We start from the raw sequence: 27086 nt of genomic DNA on the forward strand, positions 1-27086 counted from the left end.
AACAGGTATTTGAAAACGATCCAGGTGCCAAACTAGAGGGGCCTCGTTAATTAAACTACGGTTAGAAAAAGGAAGTACTCTCAACGGACGAAATGGAAAGGTCCCCAGGGGCATATTGTCGAGTAAAAAGAGCAAAGCTCAGAACAATGTGGGTAAAGTGCTGCCTTTTATATCAGAGAGGGGAAAACAGAATATTTATATTGGTATCTGTTTATTTTGCGTAAAGCAAGACAAAAAACTAATAAACATGGTGGGAAAGAAATGGGTGGGGTAGGAAAGAGGGTGGGGCAAATAAGGGTGGGCATAAGACTTCCAATGTATCCCTTTTCGTATTTTTTTGATTTTTGAAATGTGATTATACACCTATTCACAATTTTTATTTTAAATGTAATAAATGTAAAACCTGTGAAGGCCCTCCTTTCCCACCCTGTACTACAGGCTCTAAGCCTGTCCAGAGGCCAGGCCGGCGCGCAGCCGAGAGCGCGCCCGGCCCCGGGAGGGAGCCGCGGCGGGCGCGGGGGCGGGCCGCGGTGAGACCCTGAGGGCCGCCCCCGAGGGACGGAGATGGACCACAGCGTGAACAGTAGTGCGGTGACGGGTGACTTTTGTTTTCATCTACACTTTTGAAGTGTACAAATTTGCTACCACAAGCATATTTACAATCAGAATTTTTATTAAGCGTTACTCCCAGCAGTGACAGGAGGCGACAGCAGAGGACACGGAACCGTTCCTGTGGCGCCGCGAGCGGCCGCCAGGGGCCAGCAGCACGCCGCGGTGCGCGCCGCCCCCGCGGGGGACCGGCCGCGGCCCCCGGAAAGGCGCTTCCCGCCGTCCTCAGTCTCACTGGGCGCCGTTTGTCTTCCACATGCTTCTGTCTTGGGCCATTTCCCAGTAAACGGCCGTCCCTGGGCTCTCGGAGGCCACAGCTGTCTGCAAGCTGGGGGCAGTGGGGGTGGCGGAGGTTCCGGGACCCGCGCTCGCCCAGGGACCCTGGACAAAGGGAAGGCGCTTAGGCTGGAGCCCTAGCTCCAAGAAGCCGCTCCTCCCGGGGGGAAGGGAAACTGAGGCCGTTTCCGGGGCTGGGACACGGCCAGAGGAGGGCCGGGTCACAGGAGGGGTCAGCTCGTCCCCGGAAGGAACTCGCTGTTCCCAGTCGGGCAAGGAGACAGGTAGAGGGATTGTCCGTGGGCAGCTCAGGGGCTGAGGCTGCCCAAACTCCACCCTCGGAGCCAGAGAACCGACGTAGGCCCACCCCTGGGAGGCTCTTCAGACAAGGAGAGGCAAGAGTCCTGTGTTTTAGGATGAGCGCAGAGCTAAGACTCAGGAAACCCGCTGTCACCCACTGTGTGACCTTGGGAGAGCTATCTACCCTCTCCGGGTCTAACTGAGTTCTCTGTTATACAAGGAGGTTAGATAAGATGATCTTTAGGCCTCTCCCAGCTCTGGTATTCTGTGAATCTAACAATTCCAGGCCTCCCGCCCTCCCCAACCCCAGAGGGGTCTTAGCCCCAGAGAGGTCTGGCTGGACCAGGTCAGACCTTGTCCCCCTCACGTATAGTCTCTGGACAGTCCCCAGGCAAATGCCCTTTGGAAGGCTGGATCCAGTGCGCGCCAAAGGTGAAGGAGGAAGAGGCTATTGGCTAAAAAGCCTGGACGGAATGAAATCCAGCAGCTCTGCCCTGGCTGCACCATTGTGGGTGAACAGTGATGGTGAGGATCTTTCTGAGGGCAAAGCCACTGGACATTGCGCCCTGCCCCCGCCATGCTCCCAGACACCTCAGCAGCCCTTCCAGCCCCACAAGTTTTGTTTACACCCTTCCAGGACAGAGAAGAAAGGACAAAGAAGGTTACATTATTTTTAGGATGACTGCTATTTAAAGTGACATACATATGTTATGTATGTGACAATAATATGTATTTATAATCTAACATGCTAACTTAATTTTGGTCTATAGATACGTTTATATACATCCAATCCTCAAGTGACCAATTTTTGTGATAGGCAAGGATCACGTAAGTCATTCAAACTCCTGACCTTGGGCAAAGGACATTTGGGGATTCTGGATTGGGTGGCTGAAGCAGGTTACAGAATCCTATTCTGGTGAGCTTTAAACCTTGAGCAGGCCCTTCGTCCTGAGGAAGTTTCCGGCAGCTCTTCCGGAAGGTGGGAGATGGTTCAGATAGCCTTTCAGGATCCCTTCCAGGCTGATCTATACCATTCCTCTCAGGTTGGCTAGTCTTCTCAACCCAGCATACCTCCCCTCGTTTTCCTTGTTCCAGGTAAAGAGCTGACCTGGGGCAGGGGCACGTCCAGATTCTGTGGGCTGCCGAGGCTCATACATGTTTGAAGGGCCCCCTTAAAGAAAAACAGTTTAAAACCACTAATACACAATTTCTCTTAGAAGAGGTCCACGTATGTGCAAGCCCCTGAAACGGAACCTTCAGTAACGCCGGAAACCCGTTCCCCTTCTAGGGGGCACTTCAAGCTCTAAGCTCTGGGTTTCTCTTCTTCTTCCAAATCTTTTCCTCTTCTCATCCCTTTTCTTTATCGGTTCTCCTCCCTTCCTTTGAGGCATCTGGGACCAGTGGACCTGTGGGGCCAGCTAAAGAGGTGGCGGTGGGGGTCAAAGATGGACCGCATACCAAGGGAACCAGCCATGTGAAGATGCAGTGAGGATAGCGGGAACCAGGTTTCTCACTCTCAGGACACAGAGTTACAGAAACGGGAAGGGCAGAGGCTGGAAAAACCCTATGGTATTGAATGGAATTGGAGGCAATTCCAACCATGGGAGCAAACTCATGGTTTTTTAATATACATAGACAATTTTGAAAATAGATATAAATGTATGTGTATAAATATATATTTTAATATATATAAATTATATTTATGTGTGTGTATACACACACACACCAGTAGCATGGGGACATCTAATGCCCAGATTAAGGCTTCTAAATATTATTCTTTGCTAAAAGGAACCAGAGCTCTTTGGAGAAATGGTTGATTTCCAGAATGAGACAGAGAAAGCATAAAATAAACTTAGAACATTTTATTGTGTCAGAAAGTAAGGAAGTGCTGAAAAAATTATAGGAATTTATCAGAGTCACAGGAGCCAGCTTAACAGGGTTCCCTTGGCCAAATCTGGAACAGTGTGAGTATCAAAATAAATAATGATAGTAAGGGTTTATAGTGCACGAAATAGAATCAGAATCCATAAGCTACACTGACAAATAAACTAATAAATAAGAGAAAGTTCTTCCTTAGATTAGAATGGCAACTAATAAATATGGAAGAAATGGTGGAACTAGAAAATCACCATTTAGTGATTGTATTTTCCAATATATTTTCTAACAATATCTCTAATCCTATATGCCCTCCTTACAATGTGACTTTGACAGTTTCCATTAAAAGGTGGGGTCTCTGTCTCCTCCTCTTGAAACTAGGAGCATTTAGACTAGAGAAACACAACCTATAGAGTGTGGCAGAGATGACACGATGTGACTCCCAAGGTTATGTTGGGAAAGGCAATGGCGCTTCTGCTTGACTCCCTGAACACTTACTCTTGAAGGCTTCCGCCACCACACAGTGCAGACACCCAGACTGGCCCATGCAGAGGCCCTGCGACTGCACTCTGAGGCGTGTGGAGAGGAGATGCCTGGCCAGCTCCCAGCTGCCCCAGCTCCACTACCGTTTCGACTGCAACCCCGTGAGAAACCCCACACCAGAACTGCCCAGCTGGCCCTTCCCAGATCCCTGGCCCACAGAAACTGTGAGAGAGAAATAAATAATAGAAATAAATAAGTTTTTATTATTTTTTAAGCCACTAAGTTTTGGGAAAATTTGTTACACAGCAACAGATAACTGGAACAGCAACCATCATAGTAATAGTAGATTCAGACAATAATCTTAATGGAGGCAAAAACGAATGGGTAAAGGTTTGCTGAGGAATGAGATTTTTACAGAGAGTTAAAGTGTTTTCCCACTAAATATTTATTAATCACAAAGGGAAAAACTTTACAGTGGCGAATCCTGGCAGACATCCCTTAACAAAGCGATCGAAGTTAGGGTTGTCATGATGGGACAGACTGACACTGGCCGCGTTGCTGTGCTGGTCAACAGTGAAGCACCAGCGGGGGGAGGGCACTGGTTTGTAACACTCGCTGATTTCTGTGGTGTGAAAACGCCCACAATGACGGATTTCAGACTACCACAGGTTTCACAACAGGCTGAAGTTTTAACGATTGGCTGTTGCTTGCTGGTGCAGCCCGCGGCCTGCAGGCCCTGATCCTCGTGCCCCCGCGATGCCCTGACGGACCCACAGCACTCCTGAGGAATCCCACAGCATTCCTCTCACAAATGCACAGCTGGAACCTCTTCAAAGGAAACAGCAGACAAGCCCAAAATGAGGGCACTCTACAAAATAACGGGCTTGTGCTCTTCACAAGTATTGAGGTCACAGAAGACAAGGGAAGGCTGAGGAGCTAGCTGTTCCAGACGGAAGGAGACGAGAGAGAGATGATAACTAAGTGTGACATGGGGTCCTGGGTGGGGTTCCCGGCCAGAAAACAAAAAATGCTTGGAAGGGCCAGGGCCAGATGGTAGTATCTTTTCAATGTTAATATCCTGATCTGGACGGTTGTCCTGTGGTTACACAGGAGAATAGCACTGTCTTTAGGAAATGCACACAGAAGTATTTAGGAGTAATGGGGCATAACGTCTGCAACTCAGGCCTCAACTGGTTATAAAGATAGATCTAGACCTTGAGAGAGATATGGACATGGATATGGATAGAGAATGATACAGCAAACGGAAAATGTTCACAACTGGGGAACCTGGGCAAAGAGTATCTTAGAGTTCTTTGTACTATTCTTGCAACTTTTCTGAAAGTTTCATGTTATTTCAAGACAATAAGATAGATGTTCCGTGGTTTTCCCTGAGGTTGAATCCCAACTTCTAACCTGCTGGGAAACAGGACGGTTGGCACTGCCAACAACGTTCCCTCAGTGTGAATTTCCAGAAAGCCTCCTGCCCTTCCTGGGGGCTGTGCCGACTGAAGCGAAAGTTCAGGCCCCAGGAGGAGGAGGCCGGGCCAGGGCATCCGTCACGGGACAGACAACGGGGACTCACTGTGCAATAAGCCTGGCAAGCCAGGGGCTCGCGGCATCCCTGGCCTGTAGGCTCCTCCAGCCCAGACAATTCATCTGACAAAGAAGGAAAAAGGATTTCACCTCACTCTGACAAAGAAACTAAAAATACAGATTGCATGAATTCAAATTACAAAAAGACAGTTTATCAACAGAAGGCTTTGCTGCAGATTTCCTTTAAATAAATAGCAAGTCCCCAGGTGCAGCATGATTTGTTTACAAAAATTCAATTAACACACAATTTTGCCAAAAGATGATCTGTCAGGGCACCCTCTGGGAAGTCCTACAGGAGGAATGAGTGAAATCAGCTTTATCCACTCTACTCCCGGCAGAAATATGACTCAGGTCCAGGGGGCTACAACGTGTTTCCCAGATCTTCATGACTCAGTTTCTGGTTCTGTTGCTGTTTCCTAGTTCTCTGCTAGGACTCAGCCTATTGAACCAGGCCTGAAGGCAAAACTGTAGCTGGTTTATTTTGCCAAATCAGAGATTATACCGAGTCCAGGCCAGAGATCTTACACTCCTGGGAGATCCCGGTAGCCATGGCAATTAGCCCATTCTGCTAAGTTCCATTTTCACCATTTATTAAATGTAAGTCAGCCGAGTTGGGACCTATACACCATCTACTGGGATTGGTGAAGGCAATGAATCAAAGACCCTCAGAATTAGAGAGGATCTTTGAGGTCATCTTGTTCCATCCAGGAATCAGTCTGTGGTTGAGGACTCCCAGTCAGCAAGGCTTTTCCCAGTACCATCAACCAACTGTGAAAAACTACAAATGGAGAGACGGTCGCCTGCTGCCTGAGAGCTCAGATGCAGGTGATGGACGATGGATGAGAAGATATATGAATCCACCCAGGACTTTTAAGGAATTCTTTGACTCCCCTTCACATCCTTTGGTCAAGTGAGGACAAGCCTGGCTTCTTGCCTTCCTTCTCCCAAAGACCACGCCAGGAGCCAGAATCTGACCATGCGAGGCCTTTTCTGGGGGGAGACTCTGCTCCACCGTCTCCTGCCTCAGCAACCAGCTCAATACCTACAAGTTGTGTCCATCCATTCAACACATCTTTTAATGAGTGCTGACTAGTTGTGGGGCATGGAGCTAGGCTCTGGGTTCACAGTGTACAGAAAACAATCATTAGTGCCTGCCCACAGGAGCTTACAGTCTGGTGGGAGGGAGACTATAAACACAGATAAAAGCATGTAATTACAAATTGTGATGAGAGTCACGAAGGAAGAGAGGTGCTGTGAGACAGAATAACAGGTTAGGGGTCTGGGAAACCTTCCCGAGACAGTGACGTGAAACCTGAAACCTGAAACCTGAAGGGTGAACACGAAGTTACTTAGACAACAGTGGAAAGAAAGAACATTCCAGGCAGAGAGAATGAGAAAGACCCTGATGCAGGATAGAGCTTGGGGTATCTGAGGAACAAAGGGCTAGGGTGGCTAGAGTCTGGCGCACAAGAGGCAACTGGGGTAGGATGATGCTGAAAGGGGTCCAGATTAAACAGGATGCTGTATGCCCTGCTGAGACATTTGGGTTTTTCTAAGTGCACCGAGTTGTAAGCAATGGAATAACCTGATTTAATTTAATTTTTAGAAAGCCATTGCTCAGTGAAGAATGAATTGGAGAGGGCAAAGAGAAGAATGAGGAGATCAATTAGGAGGCTATTGTCAAAACTCAGGCAAGAGGTGATAATGGCTTCAACTCAGCCAATAGCAGTAGAGGTGGAGAGGCATGGATGGATTCAAGATACATTTTGATATAGGGAGCAGGGGAGAGAGCAGTATCAGGAATGTCACTGAAAATTTCTGCTTTGAGCAACTGGGTGGAATGGATGGAAGTGCCATTTACTAAGATGGAAAGACCAGGAAAAGGTTGAAAGGGAAGAGACTGAGAGTTCAGCATTGCACGTAGTAGTTTCTGAGATTCCTGTGAGCCATCCAAGAGAATAAATAAATTTGGGAATCATAAGCAAATAAATAGTATTTCAAGCAAAGGAATGAATGAAACTAACTAGGAAAAGAGTATAGAGTGGGAAGAGAAGAGAAAAGAAGAGGAGAGAAGCAAAAAGACAAGAACTCAAGAGAGGCAGGATTGAGTGCTGAGGAAATTCAACACAGAGATCAGACGGAGAAGGAGCATCTGGAAAAGGGACATCAGAAGCAACGGCCAGAAAGAAAGGAGAAAACCAAGAGAGTGGATGTCACTGAGGCTGAGAGAAGAATATTTCAAAAAGAAAAGTTTGGTCAACTGATCAAGTATTTCTGAGAGGTCAAGCAATCTGGAGGCCATTGCCGACCTTCACAAGGTCAGTTTTGATGAAGAAATAGAGGTGGAGACTACACTGGAGTGGACTCAAGAATGATCGAGAGAAAATGAAGACAGCTTGTGGAGGGAAGCAGAGGAATCAGGGAATAAACATCTGTCTTCTCACTTGGGCCTCCTGGCCAGGTCAGCTACAAACTTATCCCATCTCTCCTCCCAGGTCTTCATGGCCACCTTCTTCTCCATAGCCAACAGGGCGCTGTACCTGCAGGAGAAGAGGCGCCAGGTCAGCCCAGGGAAGGGGATGGGGAGCAGGACAGGCAGTATGAGGGGATCTCAGATGCCTGAGGAGCACATTTCTCCTTAGTCCAGGAGCAAGAACGAAACAGAGATGAGGTGGAGAAAACCCACAGAAACCTTCCAGACTTCTGCCCCAAACCTCTAAGAGAGGTAAACACAAGTTGTGGGATGGAAGAGGGAGTGGGGGATCTGGGAGGTACATAGGACACTCACTTGATAGAGTTCATGGCCAGCTGTTTGAGTGTCCTCAGGTCAGCCGTCATCCCCCCAATGCCCATGAAGGCCTCATAGAAATCATAGGACAAGCCTTTGGCTCCAAAGACAGCTGGGTCATCAGAGCTGATCACCATGGGGTACCCGGTGGCCATGAGAACAGCTGCAGGGTGGTTTCTCAGGTCAGATACCAGTTTCAGAACCTGCCCAACAGGAGGCAAAGGAGAAAAACAAACTTTGATCCATAAAAAAGTGTCGTTACAAGGGAGGTGAGACCCATGAGCATAACCAGCTCCTTTCTTATCCCCATCACTGTTCTGAACATTGGGATGACTTCTGGGCAAAGTCCTGACACAAGGAATAGAGCCAGTCCTCATGCTTGTCCTAATTTTCTCCAGGTCTCATCACCACCACAAACATTTGCTCTCTCTCGGTCCTGCTCAGAGCAGCTCTCCTCAACACAGCAACAGATGCAGGTACACAAAGAACCGCAAGCAACTGTGGAAGCAGCAGTATCCTATGGCCCCTCTCACTTCCCTGGCCTCCCCCAACGTCCCTTCAGCTTTGTCCACAGCTTTGCTCAAAATTCCACCCCACTGGGGATCCTCACTGCTGCCTCATTATTATGAATGGTTTAGGCAAAGGGCCTTTCCTAAATACTTCTACTAATGGGAGGCAGAGAGTGGAGGAATATAGAAAACGAGTTAAGGAGAGAAAAATTATACAGGAAAAAGGTCGAGCAGCAGAGCAGAGGTTGAGGTTTGGGGAGAAGATCACACTGGACTGGTCCCATGGATCATGCATACCTGGTTGGAGATGGGACAGACCTCGATGGGGATGTCCTTCTTCCAGGAGTCAGCCCAGACTGCTGGGTGTTTGCTCAAAGCAAATCCATGGCCAATCCTGGTAGAGTTCAGTATTAGGGCATCCAGAAGGTTTCTGTCTACGGAAGTACCCTGCCAATCTGTGGATACAGGGGTAGTCTTCAATAGGATCGATCTGACCCACAGATCATCCTCAGATAAAGGCTCCAGACCCCCCAAGCAAGAAAAGGGAGAAAACGAAATTTGACACAAATACCCCAGACACACATTTTCCTTATAACAATGCTAAAGAGAGGTACGGCATGCCTTTATTGTATGTATGTATGTGACAGATGAGGATGTTGAAACTTACAAAGGCTTTATAAATTGAAGGAGGATACTCGGCTAGCAAGTGGCAAAACTGGGTTTCAAATCTTCGTCTGTCTGACCCCACAGTCCATATTCGTTCTTTCCATTTTTTGTTCCCAGAGCTATTCTCTGGGAATTTTATGTTTATGATCTTTACAACAATGTGCTGCAGACTCTGTCAATATAATAATTTGTATGTATTTAATTTATATCTTTAACAGTACTCTTGGGACAATATCAAGGGCAAGATGGCGAGGGTCAGCACGAACAACGTAGTGGCAGATGCTGCTGCTGCCTCCTCCCCAGCAGTCCCTGCAGCACCTTCTGGTTGGCAGGCCTTCTTTAGAGGGTGAAAATGACATGGCCCAACTCTCCCAGCTTCCCTTGCAGCTAGGATAGTCCTAATGCTGGCCTGGGAGGTTACTAGTGGGGAGCTCCTGGGGCTTCCACCCTAATAGAAGGAGATGCCCTGGAGGAAACATCTCGTCTTTTGCTTCACTAGATGTGGTCATGACTGAACATGACTTCACTATCTGACGACAAAGTAGGGTGAAATCCTGGACTCGATGAGGACAGCAGAGGTTGCTTATTACGTGACATAACAGATGACCTTATTGTAAAACCTGTTGGATGTGTGCACTCCATTTCTGGCAGCCCAAAGCATCTCAACTGAACCACATGTAAAATATGACAATTCCACTTCTCTGTTAGGAATAAAACCCAAGAAACCCCCTTGCTGGTGAAGGCGTGTGTTTTACGTGGATTTTCACTAGTTTCCTATCTAGTACTTTCTTTGCAAATATTGCCTCTCCTTTTTTTTTTTTTGATAAGGACATTACCCTTGGGTATTAAATGCCCAAGTCCTGGCAAACTCATCTCTTAGGACCATACATTTTGAAATTTAGTTAGCTCCTGTGTGACAGTGCTTCATACTGTTGCAATGACTTCACACAGGTAAGCATGGTTTTCCCAACTAGACCACAAGCTCTTCAAGGTTAACAACCCCCTACCCCATCCCCCGTAAACAGTTCTTTAAATCTCCTAGAACAGCTTTGATCTAAATTGGATCTAAACTGGCTTGAAATGTCAGGAAGAAGAGATTAATGCACACGGGCCCTTCCTCTGAGAGATGGTGTGATAAACCAAGGTTTAAGCCCAGTTGTGAAATTCAAGCTCCCACTGCTCTCTCATGTCCTCAGTCCTCTGAGGCTGACAGATGGGGTGCGGCAGTGAGCTTTCCTCCTGGTCTAAGCACCCAAACCTTCATTTTGATCTGAGACTGCAGCCATGGTCTGGCGCTCCTTTTGCTGAGGGTGTGCGCACTTCAGGACTGGAATATGGGAGGGGCTGAGAGATGACCAGTGAGCCTAGGGACTGAGCTTTGGGGAAGGAAGGTGTGGCTGGGCTAGGACATTTCAGGAGCAGCAGCAGCCAGGCTGCCTGGGCAGGGTGGGGTCTCCTCTTCCGCACTGATGCGTGTGGACAGAGCCTCCTAGAGGCCAGGGCAGTCTTGGGTCTAGTCCCTCTTCTGCCACTGAACAGTGTGTAACTTGGGACAGGTGGGTTCACCTCACAAGCACAATTCACTCGTTATGAAACAGAGATCATCAAAAAGGGCTCAGATTCAGACTCCGCCACTGACCAGCTTTACCTTTGGACCAATCACACTGTTTGGAGCTGTGGGCTCATCTATAAAACAGGGATAAAAACACCTTCCTAGCAGGCCTGGAGTAAGAATTGGAAACAATATATGTGAAGTGCATGATACTGTTACTGTCACTGTTATTCCTTCTCCAGGGGCTGCTGTCAGGATTAAATGAGATAATGCATTCGAAATGGAGAAGGGCCATAAATGACCCTTGACTCTCACTACACTGCCAAGGGCCCTGTCAACACTTTTGAGGGATGGTGAGGAGCCTCCCGTCCACCACCTCCTGTGTCCTGATCGTCTCTGCACGGCTCACCTGTCTCTCCGGCGTGGAAAAAGTAAGGCAGTTTTACTGCATGCGAGGCTGGAAGCATCAAAGCCTCCTTGTAGTCATACAAGGAGTGGCCAGTGTCCTCACGCCCCACCTGTGGGACAGAGAGGAGGGGACATGGAGCTGGCTGCTTGATCCATGCCTCACTTTGTTGATGGTGCCCCTGCAGCCTGTGAGCACCCTTCCTTTACCCTCCACTACTGCCTGAGGTCTTGCTCACACAGCCTTTTAAGAATGACCAGCAGCAGAACTGGGAAAGAAAAGAGTGCGTCATTGCCCTGAAATAACTCCCCCCTTAGGCAGAGGCTGTGCCTTGTATCCTCCCAGCTCCTCCCGTCTTGTCTTCTCACACCACCTTCCAAGCCCCTGTGCTTCAGCCCTGAGCATTTCAGGGGGAGAGAGTGACAGAGCCATAGAGAGACAGAGCCAGCAGGAGAGTGAGAGGCTGAGAGCAGGAGAGACAGGGAGAGAGTGGGAGAGACAGAGGGACAGAGAGAGCAAGAGAGCTGGAGCCCTGGGCCAGGAGCCAGGAGGAGACCAGATGCAGCTCGGCCACTCGTCGCCTGTGGGCCCCTGGGCGTGTCAGTTTCCTGGCGGAGTCCCCCTGTGACTCAGTTCCTCAGCGGTAACTAACATGAAGAGCAACTACACCCAAATCACGCTTTTCAGACTAAGCCGCACATACCCTCAGGGCTTTGTAGTTGTGTGCCAGGAGGAAGGGTGCCTTAGGATAAAAGGTGCCTCCTGCAGAATGCCTATTTTAATTTGTGAGGTAGGAGAGTGGGGGACAATGACACATTTTTGTAATAAAACAAACATGGATATTCAATGTAGTAGGATGAAGTGTAGATTTGAAAGAAACTCGGAGCTTGCAAGTGGACCCCTTTGAACAACTATCTATCTCCCCTTCAACCCCAATCTCCCAAGAGGGCTTGTCCATTAGAGTCCTTGTATGGACTGTTCCAGAAGCCCTCCTTCTCAGGCCCCTTTGTTAGTGCTCCACACAGAGGGAAAAGATGAGATGGAGGGACTTCTGCCCCTTTCCTGGAAAGGCAGATCCTCTGAGCAAAGCTCAAAGGTCCCAGGAGGACATCCTGGGTCCAAACAAAGTGATTCCTTGAGAGCCACTCTCTGGGCTCTGCTTGGTCTGACAGCAAGAGCTTAAGCACAGTCTGGGGTAAAATGTACAGATTCTGTAAGAGGGAGTCAGGAGTGCCCTTTAGCCAGTTAGTCCAAATTAATTTAGCTTCCTTAATGAGATGAATGAGTTGTCACCTGGGAAGTGTGGCCTCGCTGTTAGGATCTGGCTATGGCTTTGACTTGGGGGTGAGGGGCAGTCACACCACTTATGGATGTGCAGCTTCAGAAACAGCTGAGGAAGCCAACAGGATGCAGAGAGACGGACGCCTTTTACATCCTCGACGGTTCTGCTCAGAGCTAGCCCCGTCCCTGCTTCCAGACACCGCCCCGTGTGCTGCGGTTGGGAGAGCCAGATGTAGGTGGGCAGTGTGAGCAGAAGGCAGGGGAATGGGGAACAAGCCCGTCATTATTGTCCAAATGCCCTGAATTCCTTCCTTATTCTGGAACTTTCCTTTTTAGTCGCCGCGCCATTTCTGTCATCCCCCTGCAGGCCCCTAGAGGGGGTCAGCGCTGAACTCTGGCCAGGCCTGCGGTTGGCAGCCTGAGCCTCTGCAGAGGCTTCACTGGGTGCTGCCCGGCCCTTCACCAAGAGCTGCCTGCTGGGCCCGCCCTCGGACAGCCTTGCTGTGCACAGAGTCCGTTACCAGATCAAATCCTGCCACCATTCTGGGGAACATGGTCTGAAGCGCCATGGCTGTTCGGACGGATTCCATGATGAGGGACACATCTTTGGATCTGTGAGAGAGACAGAGAAGCAAAGAAACAGCGTGAACCCCAGAGCAGCTCCCTCGGTGCCTGCAGCTGCTCTAGTGCAGGGTCCACAGCAACCATCTCCCAAACCCACATGACCCCATCCCAACAGGGCTGTTGTGACCCCTTTAAGTGGCTGCATCTGAGAGAGATTTCGCCCAAATCCATCCCTGTCAAGGACTCTGGCTGGCTCCAGAGGGACCCACAGTCTCTGAAAAGCAGGTGAGGCAAAGGGACCCACGGGGCAAGTTTTATCTGTCTACATTTGGATGAAGCGAAGTGGCCTTGTCCAAAACTTGCCCTGCATCCCTGAGAGGGCGGGGCCTGGAAGTGGGTGCAGTACACTGGCCGGGTCCCTGTGCACTGGACACCTGTGAAATGCCACAGGTTGGCTGGACGTGGTAACTCCATGTCCTCTTCCTCTGATTAAATCAGCCAGGCCCTGGGCGCTCCAGAAGCCATATAGCCAAGCTGCCTGACCTCCCTCTGTGCCCTCTCTCTCTTCAAGACCAGGACAGGGAGGAGGCAAGCAGCATAACAACAGAAACACCAAGAGAAAAGGCCTGGCACAGCCCATGATAGGACAAAGGCCTCTGCCCGCAGCTGGCTCACTTGTTCCAGTCCTCAGTTCTCTGGGCCTAAGTTTGTCCTGCCCCCGCTTCCCCACACTTTCCCATTCCCTCTCCTGCAGAGCCCGAAGGGAACACAGAGAGCACTTACCCACTGCAGCTCAGCCTAAACGCCCTTCTGCCTCTGGCCTCCAGGGAGCCTCTGGGCAGAACCAGTGGGGCCCATCCTGCAAGCTCCATCCTGGCTGACCAGCACACAGGCACAGGCCTCACGAGGAGGGGAGGGGATTCCAGGGAGGAGGCTCCTGGGAAGTCTGACTGCCCTCCAGAGCCCAGCCCCACGGTGAGCTCAGCACATGGAGCAGCTGCCCACCCCCCCAAGCCTGACTGGTGTGATCCCACCTGGCTGCTGCCGCTGCATCTCCAGCCCTGGACAGGCCACAGGCCTTAGACTGGCTGCTCTTTGAGAAGAGAGGAGAGCTCTTCCTTTGGTAAAATCAGAAGGAAAATTAAGCTCTAAGGCTTTCTGCGCTTGCTTGGGGAAGTAGGGGTCCTTCTTCACACCACCATGCTGCTGTGGGGTCTCCACACACAGATGCTGAGACAGCTGTCACTCAGGGCCCGGTCACCAATCAAGGCCTCGCACCCAGCAACACGCAGCAACAGCTGACAGGAGGCAGAACCCCAGTGGCAAATTAAAACAAAGAAAAGGGCCAATTATCCAAACATTCAGGCAAAAACATTATGCTCGTAACTGAGTCACCAGGCCAATGTGAGGTCACAGCCTAGAATTATCTGGAAAATTGACACAGTCCTTCATTTCAGTCTGGTTGTGAGGACTCAAACTAGAAGTGATTTCAGATGTTGATTTTTGCACTCACACGCAAGCGCACACAGCAAGCCCAGGCTCTTTGGCATCAGGGGTCTCTGACCCCTGGCTCCCAGCCTCCCCTCTCACCTCTCTCTGCCCCGCTCCCTTCCTAGCCTAATAGCTCTGCCCACATCCCTTTCTCCCCATGCTTGCAGTTTCAGCCATGTTCTCTCTCACCTGTCATCCGAATAAATGATTTTGATTCCAATAAATGCAGGATGCTTTTTCGCAAACATATAAGCAACTTCTTTGTAAGTCTTCACTGACCACTCTCGGCTATGGACCGTCCCGTCCAGTTCATACACCTGGGAGGGAAGCACACCCGACCAGACATCAGAGGGAGCAAAGCGAACTTCATCCCCAACAACCAATGATTTCTAAACCAGGCTGGGCTTTGCAGTTTCCTTGTTCAGTGCTTTGGACGGTCTCTGACACTTATCAGAAGTCCTAGCCCCGCCTCGGATGATGCTCTCTGATGCCATGAGGCTGGGCTCTCTGCCTGTCTCGTTCCTTGCTGGGTCCTCACCTGGAGGTGCCTGGCACAGGCAAGTGCTCAATCAGTACTCATGGAATGAACAAAGAACACGTCAGCTGGGGAGGGGACACGAGCCAGAAAGAGTGGTCTGAGGACCCACTTCTCCCTACTCTCCCACCCCCAGACAGAGCATCCCTGAGGTGGCCACAGCTACCAGGGACACCAAGAGTAGCATGGTTAGGGGCAGAGCAAGAAGGGCCAGGAATGGGCAGTAGGTAAGACAAAGGAGGGAGACGCAGTGGGGAGAGGGACGCAGACTGGGGAAGGGGTGTAGAGGAGACCCCTCCAAAGTGCCTGCCTGGCAGGTTGAGCCCTGTCAGGCCTGTGGTGAGAGGTGCTGGGGTGGGGCTGGAGTGGAGCCAGGCCTGTCCCCTGCAGCTCCCTCTGCCCTCCCCCATCACCGGGCCAGGTCTCACCCCTGCACAAAGGGACAGACAAGATGTAGGAGTTTCTGCAGAGGTTGTAGGGCGAGGGAGGACGGGAAGAAATAACATGCAGGGGTTCAAGTCATTTCTATCGGCACGAATTAAGCACCTACAGTGTGTAAGGAACTGGGCTGGGCATTGGAAGGGATGAACAAATGCTAATAAGACAAGATGCCTGCCCTTGAGGGGTTTTCAGTTTAGTGGAGAGACAGATTCTCCCCATTTTTATAATACACCGCAGAAGAATGAAGTGCTAAACAGAGGAATACGGGATCGCAGAGGAAGAACGGGTTCACTGGACAGGCTCAGAGAAGCTCTCCTGGAGGAAGGCATGGGGCTGGGCCTGGAGAGGTGACTAGACTGGATAAGCAGCAAGTAGGGGTGGCTGCTCCGCAAGCGAGTCGGGTAATCCCCGGCGGCCTCTGCGGCTACAGGGTTGCTAGTCCTGGCCTAGGGAACAGTGGCTCTACCCAGAGCCAGAACTGACAAGGGTCCAGGAGTGGACGCGGATGGAGGCAGGACGGGAGCGCGAAGAGCTGCCTTGGCAACCTAAAGGGGAAAGGTCCCTTCTCATCGCTGGATTCGGCTCTTGATTCGCTGGCCTCACAGGAGCTGGGTGCTCTTGGGGGGCCTCTTCTCATTCCCCCCGGTCACTTGCCTCACACCACTGTCTCCGGCCCAGGGACCTCCCTGCCCTCCTGATGGCATCACCATGGACACTGCACCCCCAGGCCCCGAGAGCAGGCCTTCTGGTCTTCCATCTCCAGGGTCCTGCTCTGCCGCTGGGGTTGGGGATGTGGGGTGAGCAGGCAGCTCTTTCCAGCCCCTTCCCTTGGCCCCACGGGCCTTTGCCCTTCAGCTTCCTCTGCTGCTGCCCCATGAAGCCCGGCCTTTCACGCACCCCACGAGGCCACCTCGCCCACTGGGCTCCCTGCTCTCAGGTGGGATTTCCCTATCTCTGGCCTAGGAGTGGACATGCTCAGGCTTACGGAATGTTTGTGGTTTTTTTTAATTAATTAATTAATTAATTTTTCCCCCAAAGCCCCAGTAGATAGTTGTATGTCATAGCTGCACATCCTTCTAGTTGCTGTATGTGGGACGCGGCCTCAGCATGGCCGGAGAAGTGGTGCGTCCGTGCGCGCCCGGGATCCGAACCCAGGCCGCCAGTAGCGGAGCGCGCGCGCTTAACCGCTAAGCCACGGGGCCGGCCCAGGCTTACGGAATGTGAAGGCTGCCAGGACTTTCCAGAGGGAAGGATCTTAGGTACTGTTAACTCAGACTCTAGTATCGCCCGTTATTATTATTTACTGAAAGGGGTCAGAATATACCACCCTGAAATATGCCACTTTGCATAAGGATTATTTCGAGCTGAAGGCAATTAAGAAGCAGTAAATGCAGACAGAGCTCTTTGCCCTGCTTCTGCCTGCCTAACAGCAGGACATCCATCTCTGTTTGTGAAGGTGCCCTCCTTCCAGCTCCTGTACCAGGAGGAGAACCACCCTTATCACGGGAGACAGAAAGTCGGCACCAAGACGGGTCTGCACAGACAAGCCTTACTAAAAGAACCCCTATCTTCTGTTGTTTTCCCTCATACATTTACCTTCCCACAATTTACTGCCCCTAGAAGCTCAAACTCCTTTTCCTTCATCTTGTTACTTCTCCACAAATTATCACCATTTGTTAAAATAGTACATAAGCACCTGGTCTACCCACTTCTTGGGGTCTTCACTTCTTTTCTACGAACGCCTCCACGCATGTAAAAATTAAATATTAACATCAAATAAAATTTACATGCCTTTTCTCCTGTTAATGTGGCTTTTGTCAGTTTAATTTGCAGGCCCCAAGAATAGAATCTAAGAGGGTAAAGGAAAAGTTACTTTCTTCCTCTCCTACTTTACCAAGGATTTTTTAAAAGAGAGCTTTTCCTGTCACTGATCAAGGCTTCAGCAGACTTCCAGACACTCTGTTAGAGTCTTCAAATCTTTGATGCTGCAAGATCCTATATGCTGTACCCCAGCAGTTCTCCAAGTGTGGTCAGGGAAACTCTGTGAGTCCCCCAGACTTCTTCATGCAATCTACAAAGACAAAACTCTTCATAAAAATTTTAAGATGTTGTCTTTTTCACTCTCATTCTTTCATAAGTCTACAGAATTTTCCAAAAGCTGCATCATGTGTGACGACATTGCTCTGACAAATAATGGATTGTGTGCTTGTGTAGTCTTGTGTTTTGAAAATTTCTCAGTTTTAATTTCTAATACAGGCTATATTATACAGGATTTAGTAGATATAATCCACATAAACAAAAGCTGTTTGGGATCCTCAAAAATTTTTGAGTGTAAAAGTTTGAAAACCATTGCGTTAACCCAACCCACAACTGTTAACTTGAAGCGGTCTTGGCGGTCCCCAGCTGACTGGCAGAAGGGAAGAACAGAATTTTGCCCCAGGCCATGACAGCTCTCTCAGGACTGTCACCTGCCCAGACACCCCACCTGGATTGCAAAGTCCTGAGGGTAGGGTCCGTGTGGTTTTGATCTTCCAACCTCCCCTCCTAGAGCATGGAGGAGGAGCTCCATAAAGAAGCACTAACTTAAGAGGAGGGCTGTCCACTGGGAGTGTTACAAGTCTTCCGCCCCAGCAGCACGGATGAATAGACGGGTGCTGGAGGGGTGGCCAGTGCAGCACTGCTAGAAAACAGAAGGGAGACAGAAGAAAGAACCTTTAAAAAAAAATCAACAGGGCCGGCCCTGTGGCTTGGTGGTTAAGTGCTCGCGCTGCAATGCTGGCGGCCCGGGTTCGGATCCCGGGTGCGCATCGAGGCACCACTTCTCCGTCCATCCTGAGGCCGAGTCCCACATACAGCAACTAGAAGGATGTGCAGCTATGACATGCAACTATCTGCTGGGGCTTTGGGGGGAAAAAATAAAAATAAATAAAATCTTTAAAAAAAAAAAAAAAAAATCAACAAATGACAATTCTGCCTAAAAGAAGATCCCTGGCAGATTAATCAAGTATGCAGAGATATGCAAAAGATGCAACCAGAGGCCTGATGGGGGCTTGCAGATGGCAGTGGTTCCAAGTCATCAATTCTGTCATTCCAGCACTCATCACTGGAGAGCTGGGACCCCTGCCTTCCAAGGTTCCAATCCCACCACGAGTTCCCATCACATGGGGAGCCACAGACACTGAATCTGGCTCTTGGGGCTGCATTCAGAGCATTTACTAGTCTCCTGGTGCCCCAGTAAATCTCCATCAAGGCTCCAGGCCTTGTGCTCCTGCGCCTCTGTCCTCGGGCAAAGAAACTGCAGGTTTTGGAGTTGGACGCACCTAGGACAGAACCTGAATGCTCAAGAGAACCCCCACTTCAGGGAGCGGCAGGTCCCTTCCAGAGGGGAGACCTGCCACTCCTCACAGCCTCACACCTAGTGTGAGTAGAACACGGCTATGAAGCCGGGCGCCAGAGGGAAGGTCTCAGCTGGTTTGGGGGTTCCGGTCAGCCTTCTGGGTTCAGGCTCCCAGTGGAGTTAGAGTCTGTGCCGAATCATACCTCCTAGGGCTGTTGCAAGGATCAAATGAGTTAATATTTGTAAAGCACTTAGAAATGATAACTATTAATAATAATATTATTACCACTCTATCATCAGGTGTAGAAAAACAACTCAAAATCTGCAGCTGTCCTAGGAAAATGAGTTAATATCTAAGAATTTAGCAATCTGTAACTACAAGTAGGTGGTGTCAGTCATTCATTAAGACTAAGTGATACAGGGGCCGGCACAGTGGCTTAAGCGGTTAAGTGCATGCGCTCCACTGCGGCAGCCTGGGGTTCGCCGGTTCGGAGCCTGGGCGCGCACCAACACACCACTTGTCAAGCCGTGCTGTGGCGGTGTCCCATATAAAGTAGAGGAAGATGGACATGGATGTTAGCCCAGGGCCAGTCTTCCTCAGCAAAAAAAGAGGAGGAGTGGCAGATGTTAGCTCAGGGCCGATCTTCCTCACACACAAAAAAAAGAAGACAACTAAGTGATACAGAAGCTGCTATATCCATGTAATAAGCCCTGCTGAATTAAAAACACATTGGGCTCAATTTAGATTGTCTCAATTTTAAACTACAGTCACGCACCACATAACGACAGTTTGGCCAATGATGAACCAAATATACAACGGCGGTCCCATAAGATGAGTACGATAGAGCCTAGGTATGTAGTAGGCTACACCATCTAGGTTTGTGTAAGTACACTCTATGACGTTCTCACAATGATGAGATCGCCCCACAATGCACGTCTCAGAACGTGTCCCTGTCGTTAAACAACGCTTGACCATCTAGTTGAATTGAGGAACTGTAAATTTGTGGGGAAATTATTCAAACTATATACTACTTTCATAAACCAATATAGGATTACAAAGTTTTATTGTCTATGATATCATGGAATTATAGAATTTTGAAGCTGGAAGGAATCGAAGGGAAATTTGAGAGCAGAGAGTTGCTTAGGGTCACTAGTTTGTATCAGACCAGAAACGGAGACTCGGAATTTCTCACTCCCAAAGCCATCGGCTTTCACTGCTCGAGCACCGTTCCTCTAACAGGCGTTAACGGAGCTTCTGATATGTGCCAGGGATGTGCCGCAAGCTTTGTATCATCATCTCATTTCATCCTCAAAACTGCAGTATTAGGTGGGTCTCATTTTATGGATGAGAATTTTTTTTTTTTTAAGATTTTATTTATTTATTTTTTTCCCCCCAAAGCCCCAGTAGATAGTTGTATGTCATAGTTGCACATCCTTCTAGTTGCTGTATGTGGGACGCGGCCTCAGCATGGCCCGAGAAGCCGTGCCGTCGGTGCGCGTCTGGGATCCGAACCCGGGCCACCAGCAGCAGAGCGCACGCACTTAACCGCTAAGCCACGGGGCCGGCCCTGGATGAGGATTTTGAGCTTAAAAAGGTTAAGAAAGCCAGCCCTACTCCAGTTGGAGTGGGGGCTGGAGGTCTGCCCAGTTTCAGAATCTTGCTGACACTGACTGTCATCAGAGTGGCCCCTGCCCTCACCTTTATACTCCTGTGTCAGGGGGTCGCAGAGTCTCAGCCCTGGCTGCTGTTAGACTCACCCGGGACAGGGAACGTGCACGGCTCCCACCCCAGCCTAATTAAATCAGAATCTCAGGGGTGGAATCTGTTTTCTCTTTACCGTGCCCAGGTGACTCTCCTGTATAGTGTCCAGCTGGGGTTGAGATCTAGCGTGTCTGTCGATGTGACAGGCAACTGAACAGCACAATGACAGCACAGCAGGGTGTGCGCTGTTGTCAGTCCGCTTGCAGAGAAACACCAATGACCTCAGATGGTGGTCACTTCAGCAAAAAGCCAGGTGGCATTTGTAATGAAGGGTCTGCTAAGAATCCAGAAAAATCCTTGGGAGTGGGGGTGGGGGTGGGTAGGGGAGCACCGTCCTGCTTGTTACACAAGCGACAGCATCCAAGAACACGTCTGGAAAAGACCGCTGTGGTTCTCTTTGCCACGGACGTGTCCCTTTCCTACAACCTCCCATGAGTGAGTGTGGCAGGGCACTCTCCTGTTGATAATCCTCCTGGGGCTTCTAAGAGCTGCACACTGAAGACTGGCTGGGACCTGGTCTGGGCCTCAGATTCTGGCCGTGGGGGAAGGGACTAGAGCCCAGGAGATAAGACCCGCCTAGCAACTGTTGCTAAAGGCAAGTAGCCTTTGTTACTGAGCATTAGTAACACAATGGGAGGCTGAGCGGCTGGGAGAGTCCATCAGCATCCTCCCAGGCCCTGAATTAGCCCCACGAGCAAGGGGGAGGTCGTGAGGCGCAGCAAAGGAATTCCAGGGCAGACGGTTTTTAGTTGTTAATGTGTTGATGGCTCCCCCTACTCTGGCTAATGGGGGCTTTAAGGCCAGGACTCGATTGCAAGAGGCCTTTGTTCCCGGGTCAGCCCAGAACAAATGGTCAAACCCCATCCCCCTCAGCCCCCACTAGAATCCCAAATCCCAGCAGCTCGGCACCATCTAGGAAGGCTGGCTGGGGACGATGGGGGGTGAGCAGAGTGGGGAGAGAGGAGAAGAGCTGGGCAGCGTCCCCATGGTAAACGCCCTGGGTCCAAGTGTCCCCCTCGGGCACGTTGAGGAGAAAATACCAATGCAGAAAAGTGGAAGTATGGCACTGGAAATCACTGCTTCAGACTTTCTCTTTCCCTCCGTCCAACTCTCAGCCACTTCCCCCAAATACTTCCCCACCAGGCTCAGGATGAAAGTCACAGCCCTGCTATCAACCAAGCCCCAAACCCTCTCTCCTCGATTTCTCCCGTCCGCTTCTTCCCTCTGCCCCTAAGGAGCCCAAGGCTCTGCCGGGGTTGAGGGCTCTCTCGCACTCCCGCACTGAGAAAGCAGCCAGGATTGACCCCACAGAAGCAACTCCCCTAGCGGGGGCCGGCGCCATTTCAGGTCAAGCATCAGCTCACCTATCCTAGGGGCTCTCATTTCCCTGCAGGACTAGAATGGAAGCCTGATGCCCTCTCAGGGAGCTTCTTTTGAGATGAGTGTGGCTGCCACAGTGCTCAGAAAGCCCACATCCTGGCCTCTATCCAGTCACTCCTAAACACCAACGTGACCTTGGTCAAGCTCTTTGACCTTTCTGAGCCTCAGTTTCCACATCTGTAAAATGCAGAGTTGTTGGAGGCTCAAACAGGACAATGTAGATAAAGTGCTTTGTAAAGGTCAAGGTGAAGAAGGCCCTTTCTCCAGTGTGGTCTGGGCCAGATCATTTGCTTCCAAACTGGGGTCGGAGGCCAGTTAACTTTGCAGCTTTCTGGCCCCACCCAAGAGTGCAGAATTAGAATCCTGGGAGGTGGCGGCCAAACAGCACCTCCACATTATTCATATGTACACCCAAGTCTGAGGACCACCATCAACAAGCATGATTATCACTCTCGGTGCCTCTTAAGGACACCAGGCAACGTAAGATCCGGTGCCGCCTGAAATAACCCACAACCTGACATAAAGAACACAAGGCAACAGATGCCGGGTACTGGCAATAAACATTACGAGGAGACTAAGAAGGGACATGTGGATGGCCACGGGCCGGGAAGGTGGGGAACGATGGGTTGGCCACTCATAGATGAGACTGGGCTTAAGCTGGAGCCAAGGAGGAGGATGGGCTTCGAGGGGCGGAGCCCATGCCCTGAGAGAGAAGGGTTTTCCAGGCCAAATCACGGGAATAAATTGTCCTGGGAAGTGCACTTTCTTGCACCCAGGCCAGGCCCAGTGCCAGCTCATCTCTTTCAGAAATTCTTCTCTTGGGCCGGCCCCGTGGCTTAGCGGTTGAGTGCGCCCGCTCCGCTGCTGGTGGCTCGGGTTCGGATCCCGGGTGCACACCAATGCGCTGCTTCTCTGGCCATGCTGAGGCCGCGTCCCACATACAGCAACTAGAAGGATGTGCAGCTATGACATACAACTATCTACTGGGGCTTTGGGGAAAAAGAAAGAAAGAAAGAAATTCTTCTCTTAATGGAAGGTAGATCGGACCCTCTCTTTTCTTTTAAAAGCATCATTTGTGCCCAGGTCTGCTCACAAAACTGAGGAAAGCTCTACTGAGGGGCAAAGGTAAGCCCCCTCTCACTTTCCAAGAGCTCAGAGATAGCAATACCGATCTGTTCTCAGTGTTCAACTATCAAACAAACAGCAGATCCCGGTGGCGACTGTTCACAGCCCGCCTGGGACTGACTTCCGAGAGGGTATTCACACATCTAAGGAAAAAGGTGGGTCAGCCGCGGATGCAAAGAAAAGGGAGAGTTGAGACTTGAGGCAACTTTGTCTCAGATGCAGGGGAAGGGAGCCCAGACCCACAAACTGGAATTACTGGTTCTTGGGCAGGTGTACCTTTCGTTAGAGGGTCCTCAAAGCCTTTCAATCAAAGCGGGGTAGTAACCTCAGTTTAGGAATCCCAACCAGAACTAAACATTTTTCAGAATGCAAAAACATCAGGGTCCCTGCACATTGCATTGTTTCCAGACACGTTTTATGGACGTATACAGATACATGTAAAAACACTTCAATAGTCAATTTATCCTAGTACTTTTTTTCCCGTTGGGTAAAGGATGATAGCTTTCATCATATTTTTCAAAGGTTAAAACGAACACTATTCTGGACTCTCTCAGATTCTCAGAGCTCAATGACAGGGCTTATTAGGGCTCTGGCTCATCAACACCCTTTTGGCTGTAATTTGGCTTCAGCAGAGCTTAAGATTTGCCTTAAAGGAGAGAATTTCCTGATCAGAAAGCATAAATGTCTGGTAGTTTTTTTTCCTGAAAACAGCATTCTGACTTTCTTGTTTATACATCTATCTTTTATGAGTTTGGCCAATGAGTGTCAGTCCTCTGAAGCCATATCACTTCTGGATGTACAAAATTTCTGAGCCTATAAAGACCATGGAATATGGCAACAGCCAAAAGAATGCCACCCTGTGGGCCCTTTCACAAACTTGGAGGCCAGGCACCAAGGCAGTAGTATACTCAATAAATATTTGAATGACTGAGCAGACTAGTTTGGATACAATGTAGAGGAGAACTCTACCCAAAGGCCACTTAAAACCTTTAACCAGATCAACCTTTTGTGAACCCAGGGAACAGAACATTCAGAAATCCAGCTCTCCCACAATACCCCACCCCTTCTCCCCAAAAGAGTCCTCAGGAAAGTTCCCTTCAGTAGACTGGCCAAAAGAATCATCTAGTATCATCTGAGCACCCACGGCTGCTCTCCTTGACAGACGCCCCACCCCCCAGCGTGGAAGCCTGAGCTTGACGGCGTCTGTAAATCTGACACCTTCCGTCTGGCGGCAATCAACATCCCGTCATCCTTTGCTTCGGGCCCCATGCAAGACCCTCAAGTCAGTGAAAATTTCTGACATTTTTATTATTATTATTGTTTTTCGTGAGGAAGATCAACCCTGAGCTAACATACATGCTAATCCTCCTCTTTTTGCTGAGGAAGATCGGCTCTAACATCTGACATTTTTGGATAGCACCCCCTTCTCTCTTTTTTCTTTTTTGAGGAAGATCAGCCCTGAGCTAACATCTATGCCAATCCTCCTCTTTTTACTGAGGAAGACCGGCCCTGAGTTAACATCTATTGCCAATCCTCCTCCTTTTTTTCCCCAAAGCCCCAGTAGATAGCTGTATGTCGCAGCTGCACATCCTTCTAGTTGCTGTATGTGGGACGCGGCCTCAGCATGGCTGGAGAAGCGGTGCGTCGGTGTGCGCCCGGGATCTGAACCCAGGCCGCCAGCAGGGGAGCGCGCGCACTTAACTGCTAAGCCACGGGCGGACCCACGCCCCCTTCTCTTGGACTCCTCCTACTCCTTTCCATTTCACTCTCTTCAGCCTGCCGTCCTGAAATCAGACAAGCCCTCTTCCACCTCCTCCTGGAGCGCTCCGAGATCCGCGTCCTCTCAGCTGACTTCAGGAGGGGACGGTCCTGCACCCACTCCGCCGTCGTCCTGAGCGTTTCATCCTAGTCTTCCCGGGCGTGCTGGACCCCAAGGATGACACTCGCGCCTCGGTGGCCTGGCCTTGGCGCCTGTCACCCACGCAGCTGCGCTCAGATAAATTAAGCTCAAATTGGCCGGTTTCTTCGGCCTCCTGTCTCTCCAGGCGGCTGCACCCTCAGCAGCCGCCGCAGGTCCCGTGCCCTGACCTCGCCTGTCTCCGGCCATCTGCCCTGCTCTCTCGCTGCCGGCTGCTGCGCCTTCCAGCTGTGAGCCCCCCGCCTGGCGCTGCCCTCAGTCCTCACCCCGGCTCTTCCACTTGGTTTGCCCCGCTGACCTGGGCTCCATCATACCATTTGCTGTGGCTGTGGGCGGGGGTCCAGCAGGGACGGCCACGGATCCCGTCTCCATCCTGGGCTGGCCCTCGGATCAGCAACCGGTCCACCCCCGGCGGTTCTCTCAACGCCCCCCCTCCCCCCCCCCCCCCGCCCTCGCCGGTGGACGCCCTGCCCTGCCTGTGGGAGAAATGCCTCCTCCCTCCGCTCGGCACCCGGCCCGCCAGCGTCTCCATCTGCCCCTCGGCGGCCTTTCCTCCAGCCTTAGAGAACGTTCTCCGGTTCAAGGACAGCCTCACCCTGGGTGCTGGAGTGGCCTCTTCCTCTGTCCCAAGGGTACAGCACGCCCTCTCGTACTCCCTTTCTCCCCTCTATTTTTAACCCCTCCAGGCTCCTTCCTTCTGTGTACAAAGTGAGTCCCACCCTGAAAACATCCCCCGCGGGCCCTGTGTTCCCTCCCTACCTGCCTCCCTCTTTCTTTCGCTCACATCACAGGCTCCAAACCTGGCTCCAATTATTCACCTACATTTCATTTTTCTCCTCCTGGAAATTGGGCTTCTCTCCTCAGCCCTCGAAATGCCATCGAAATTGCTCAAAGGTGACCTCCTAATTTCCAAATCCAAGAGGCTCTTTCCAATCCGCATTTTTCTTGACCTCACCCTGCCTTGTGGCTCCCTCTCTTGAAAGCCCGTTCTCCTTGGCCTCTGGGATGGCTTGTCCTAGTTCTCCTCCTGCCCCCACGACCGCTCCTTCTCAGTCCACTTTGTGAACTTTTCATCCTATTCCTGTGTGCAGGGCTCCCCTCCCTCCCCATCCTCTCCTCCTACAGCTTCCATGGGAACTGCATCCTCTCTCAGAGTTTTAAGGATCACCTTTCTGTAGATAAATGTCAAACATATGTTTCCAGGCTAGAACTGTCCTCTAGGCTCCTGCAAAAGATGACAAGAGTGGAGCGATGTTAAAATAGAGCCGGAGCAGCTGTTTCAGCGGAATTGCCTTGCACGTCTGGTCTTCTTTATGTCCCAAACTGGACCAAACCGCCAACATTCCAAGGAGTCAGTAAGGACAAGAATGTCCTGTTTGTAAGGACTGATGAAATTGGACTTTGCTGATGACTGAATTGCTAACCAGTCAATGAAGTGCAAGTCTAGCCTTTTGCCTGATGATCGAACCTCAGGCCAATCGATGAAGTACCAACCTAGCCTGACCTCATCTAGCACCAGTGAACTCTTCTTTAATGCAACTCATTTCGTCCTCCATTTTTCCCATAAAAACCCTAAGCCCCTCTCCTGTAATTGGGACACTATTTGGGTTTCTACCTGAATCTGTGCTCCCAGAATTGCAATTCTTTGATCCCACAGTAAATGCCTCACTGCCTCTCATTTTGGCTCTTTATTTTTAGGTTAACACTCCAAACTCATGTATTCAGCCACTTCCTGGACATTTTCACGTGGATGTCTCATAGGCACCTCCAACTCTACCAGTCCAAAACCAAAATGATCATTTCTCCCTCCCCATCCTGCTCCTCCTCTTACATTCCCTATCTCTGTAAATGTCACCACTGTCTACCAATCAACTCAAGCCAAATGCCAGCAAGTCATAGCAGAATCCTGACCCCCATGTAGTCACTCACCAAGACTTGCAGGTTCTTCCTCCTGCACACTGCGTGCATTCATCAACTCCTCATTGCTTCTGTCTTCATTCCAGCCCTCCCATCTTGAGCCTGGCTGGGAGGCCAGGAAAGAGACTCTTTCCTGGCCTCCCAGCCTCCAGTCCCTCCTTTTTCATCAGAGGAGACCCTGACCCTCTAATCTACTCTCCTCAGTGCTGCCAGAGTAATCTTCCTAAATTGCAAATGTGTTCACACTCCCTTGCTTGAAACTATCCAGTGGCTCCTTC

At 50.4% G+C, this 27086-nt stretch overlaps 1 protein-coding gene across 2 annotated transcripts in view; it reads right to left on the reverse strand.

The window, feature by feature from the left end:
• Positions 1-3783: 3783 nt before the first annotated feature.
• The window catches only part of ADA2 (adenosine deaminase 2), a 30834-nt gene continuing 7531 nt past the window's right edge, over positions 3784-27086 (reverse strand). The window contains exons 5-11 of one of the 2 annotated variants that reach the window (XM_087442983.1): positions 14583-14710; positions 12860-12950; positions 11061-11169; positions 8731-8888; positions 7925-8127; positions 7581-7676; positions 3784-5199 (exon numbers count right to left, since the gene is read on the reverse strand). In XM_087442983.1, coding sequence (XP_087299109.1) covers positions 5196-5199; positions 7581-7676; positions 7925-8127; positions 8731-8888; positions 11061-11169; positions 12860-12950; positions 14583-14710 — 789 coding nt within the window. In that variant the 3' untranslated portion in view covers positions 3784-5195. Of the gene's footprint in view, positions 5200-6038; positions 7677-7924; positions 8128-8730; positions 8889-11060; positions 11170-12859; positions 12951-14582; positions 14711-27086 lie in introns of those variants that run through there. The other variant, XM_014794022.2, reaches the window with a different exon arrangement.

Source organism: Ceratotherium simum, chromosome 17 (genome assembly GCF_057802395.1).
Source record: "Ceratotherium simum simum isolate JZ-2026a chromosome 17, ASM5780239v1, whole genome shotgun sequence".
Classification (NCBI taxonomy): domain Eukaryota; kingdom Metazoa; phylum Chordata; class Mammalia; order Perissodactyla; family Rhinocerotidae; genus Ceratotherium; species Ceratotherium simum.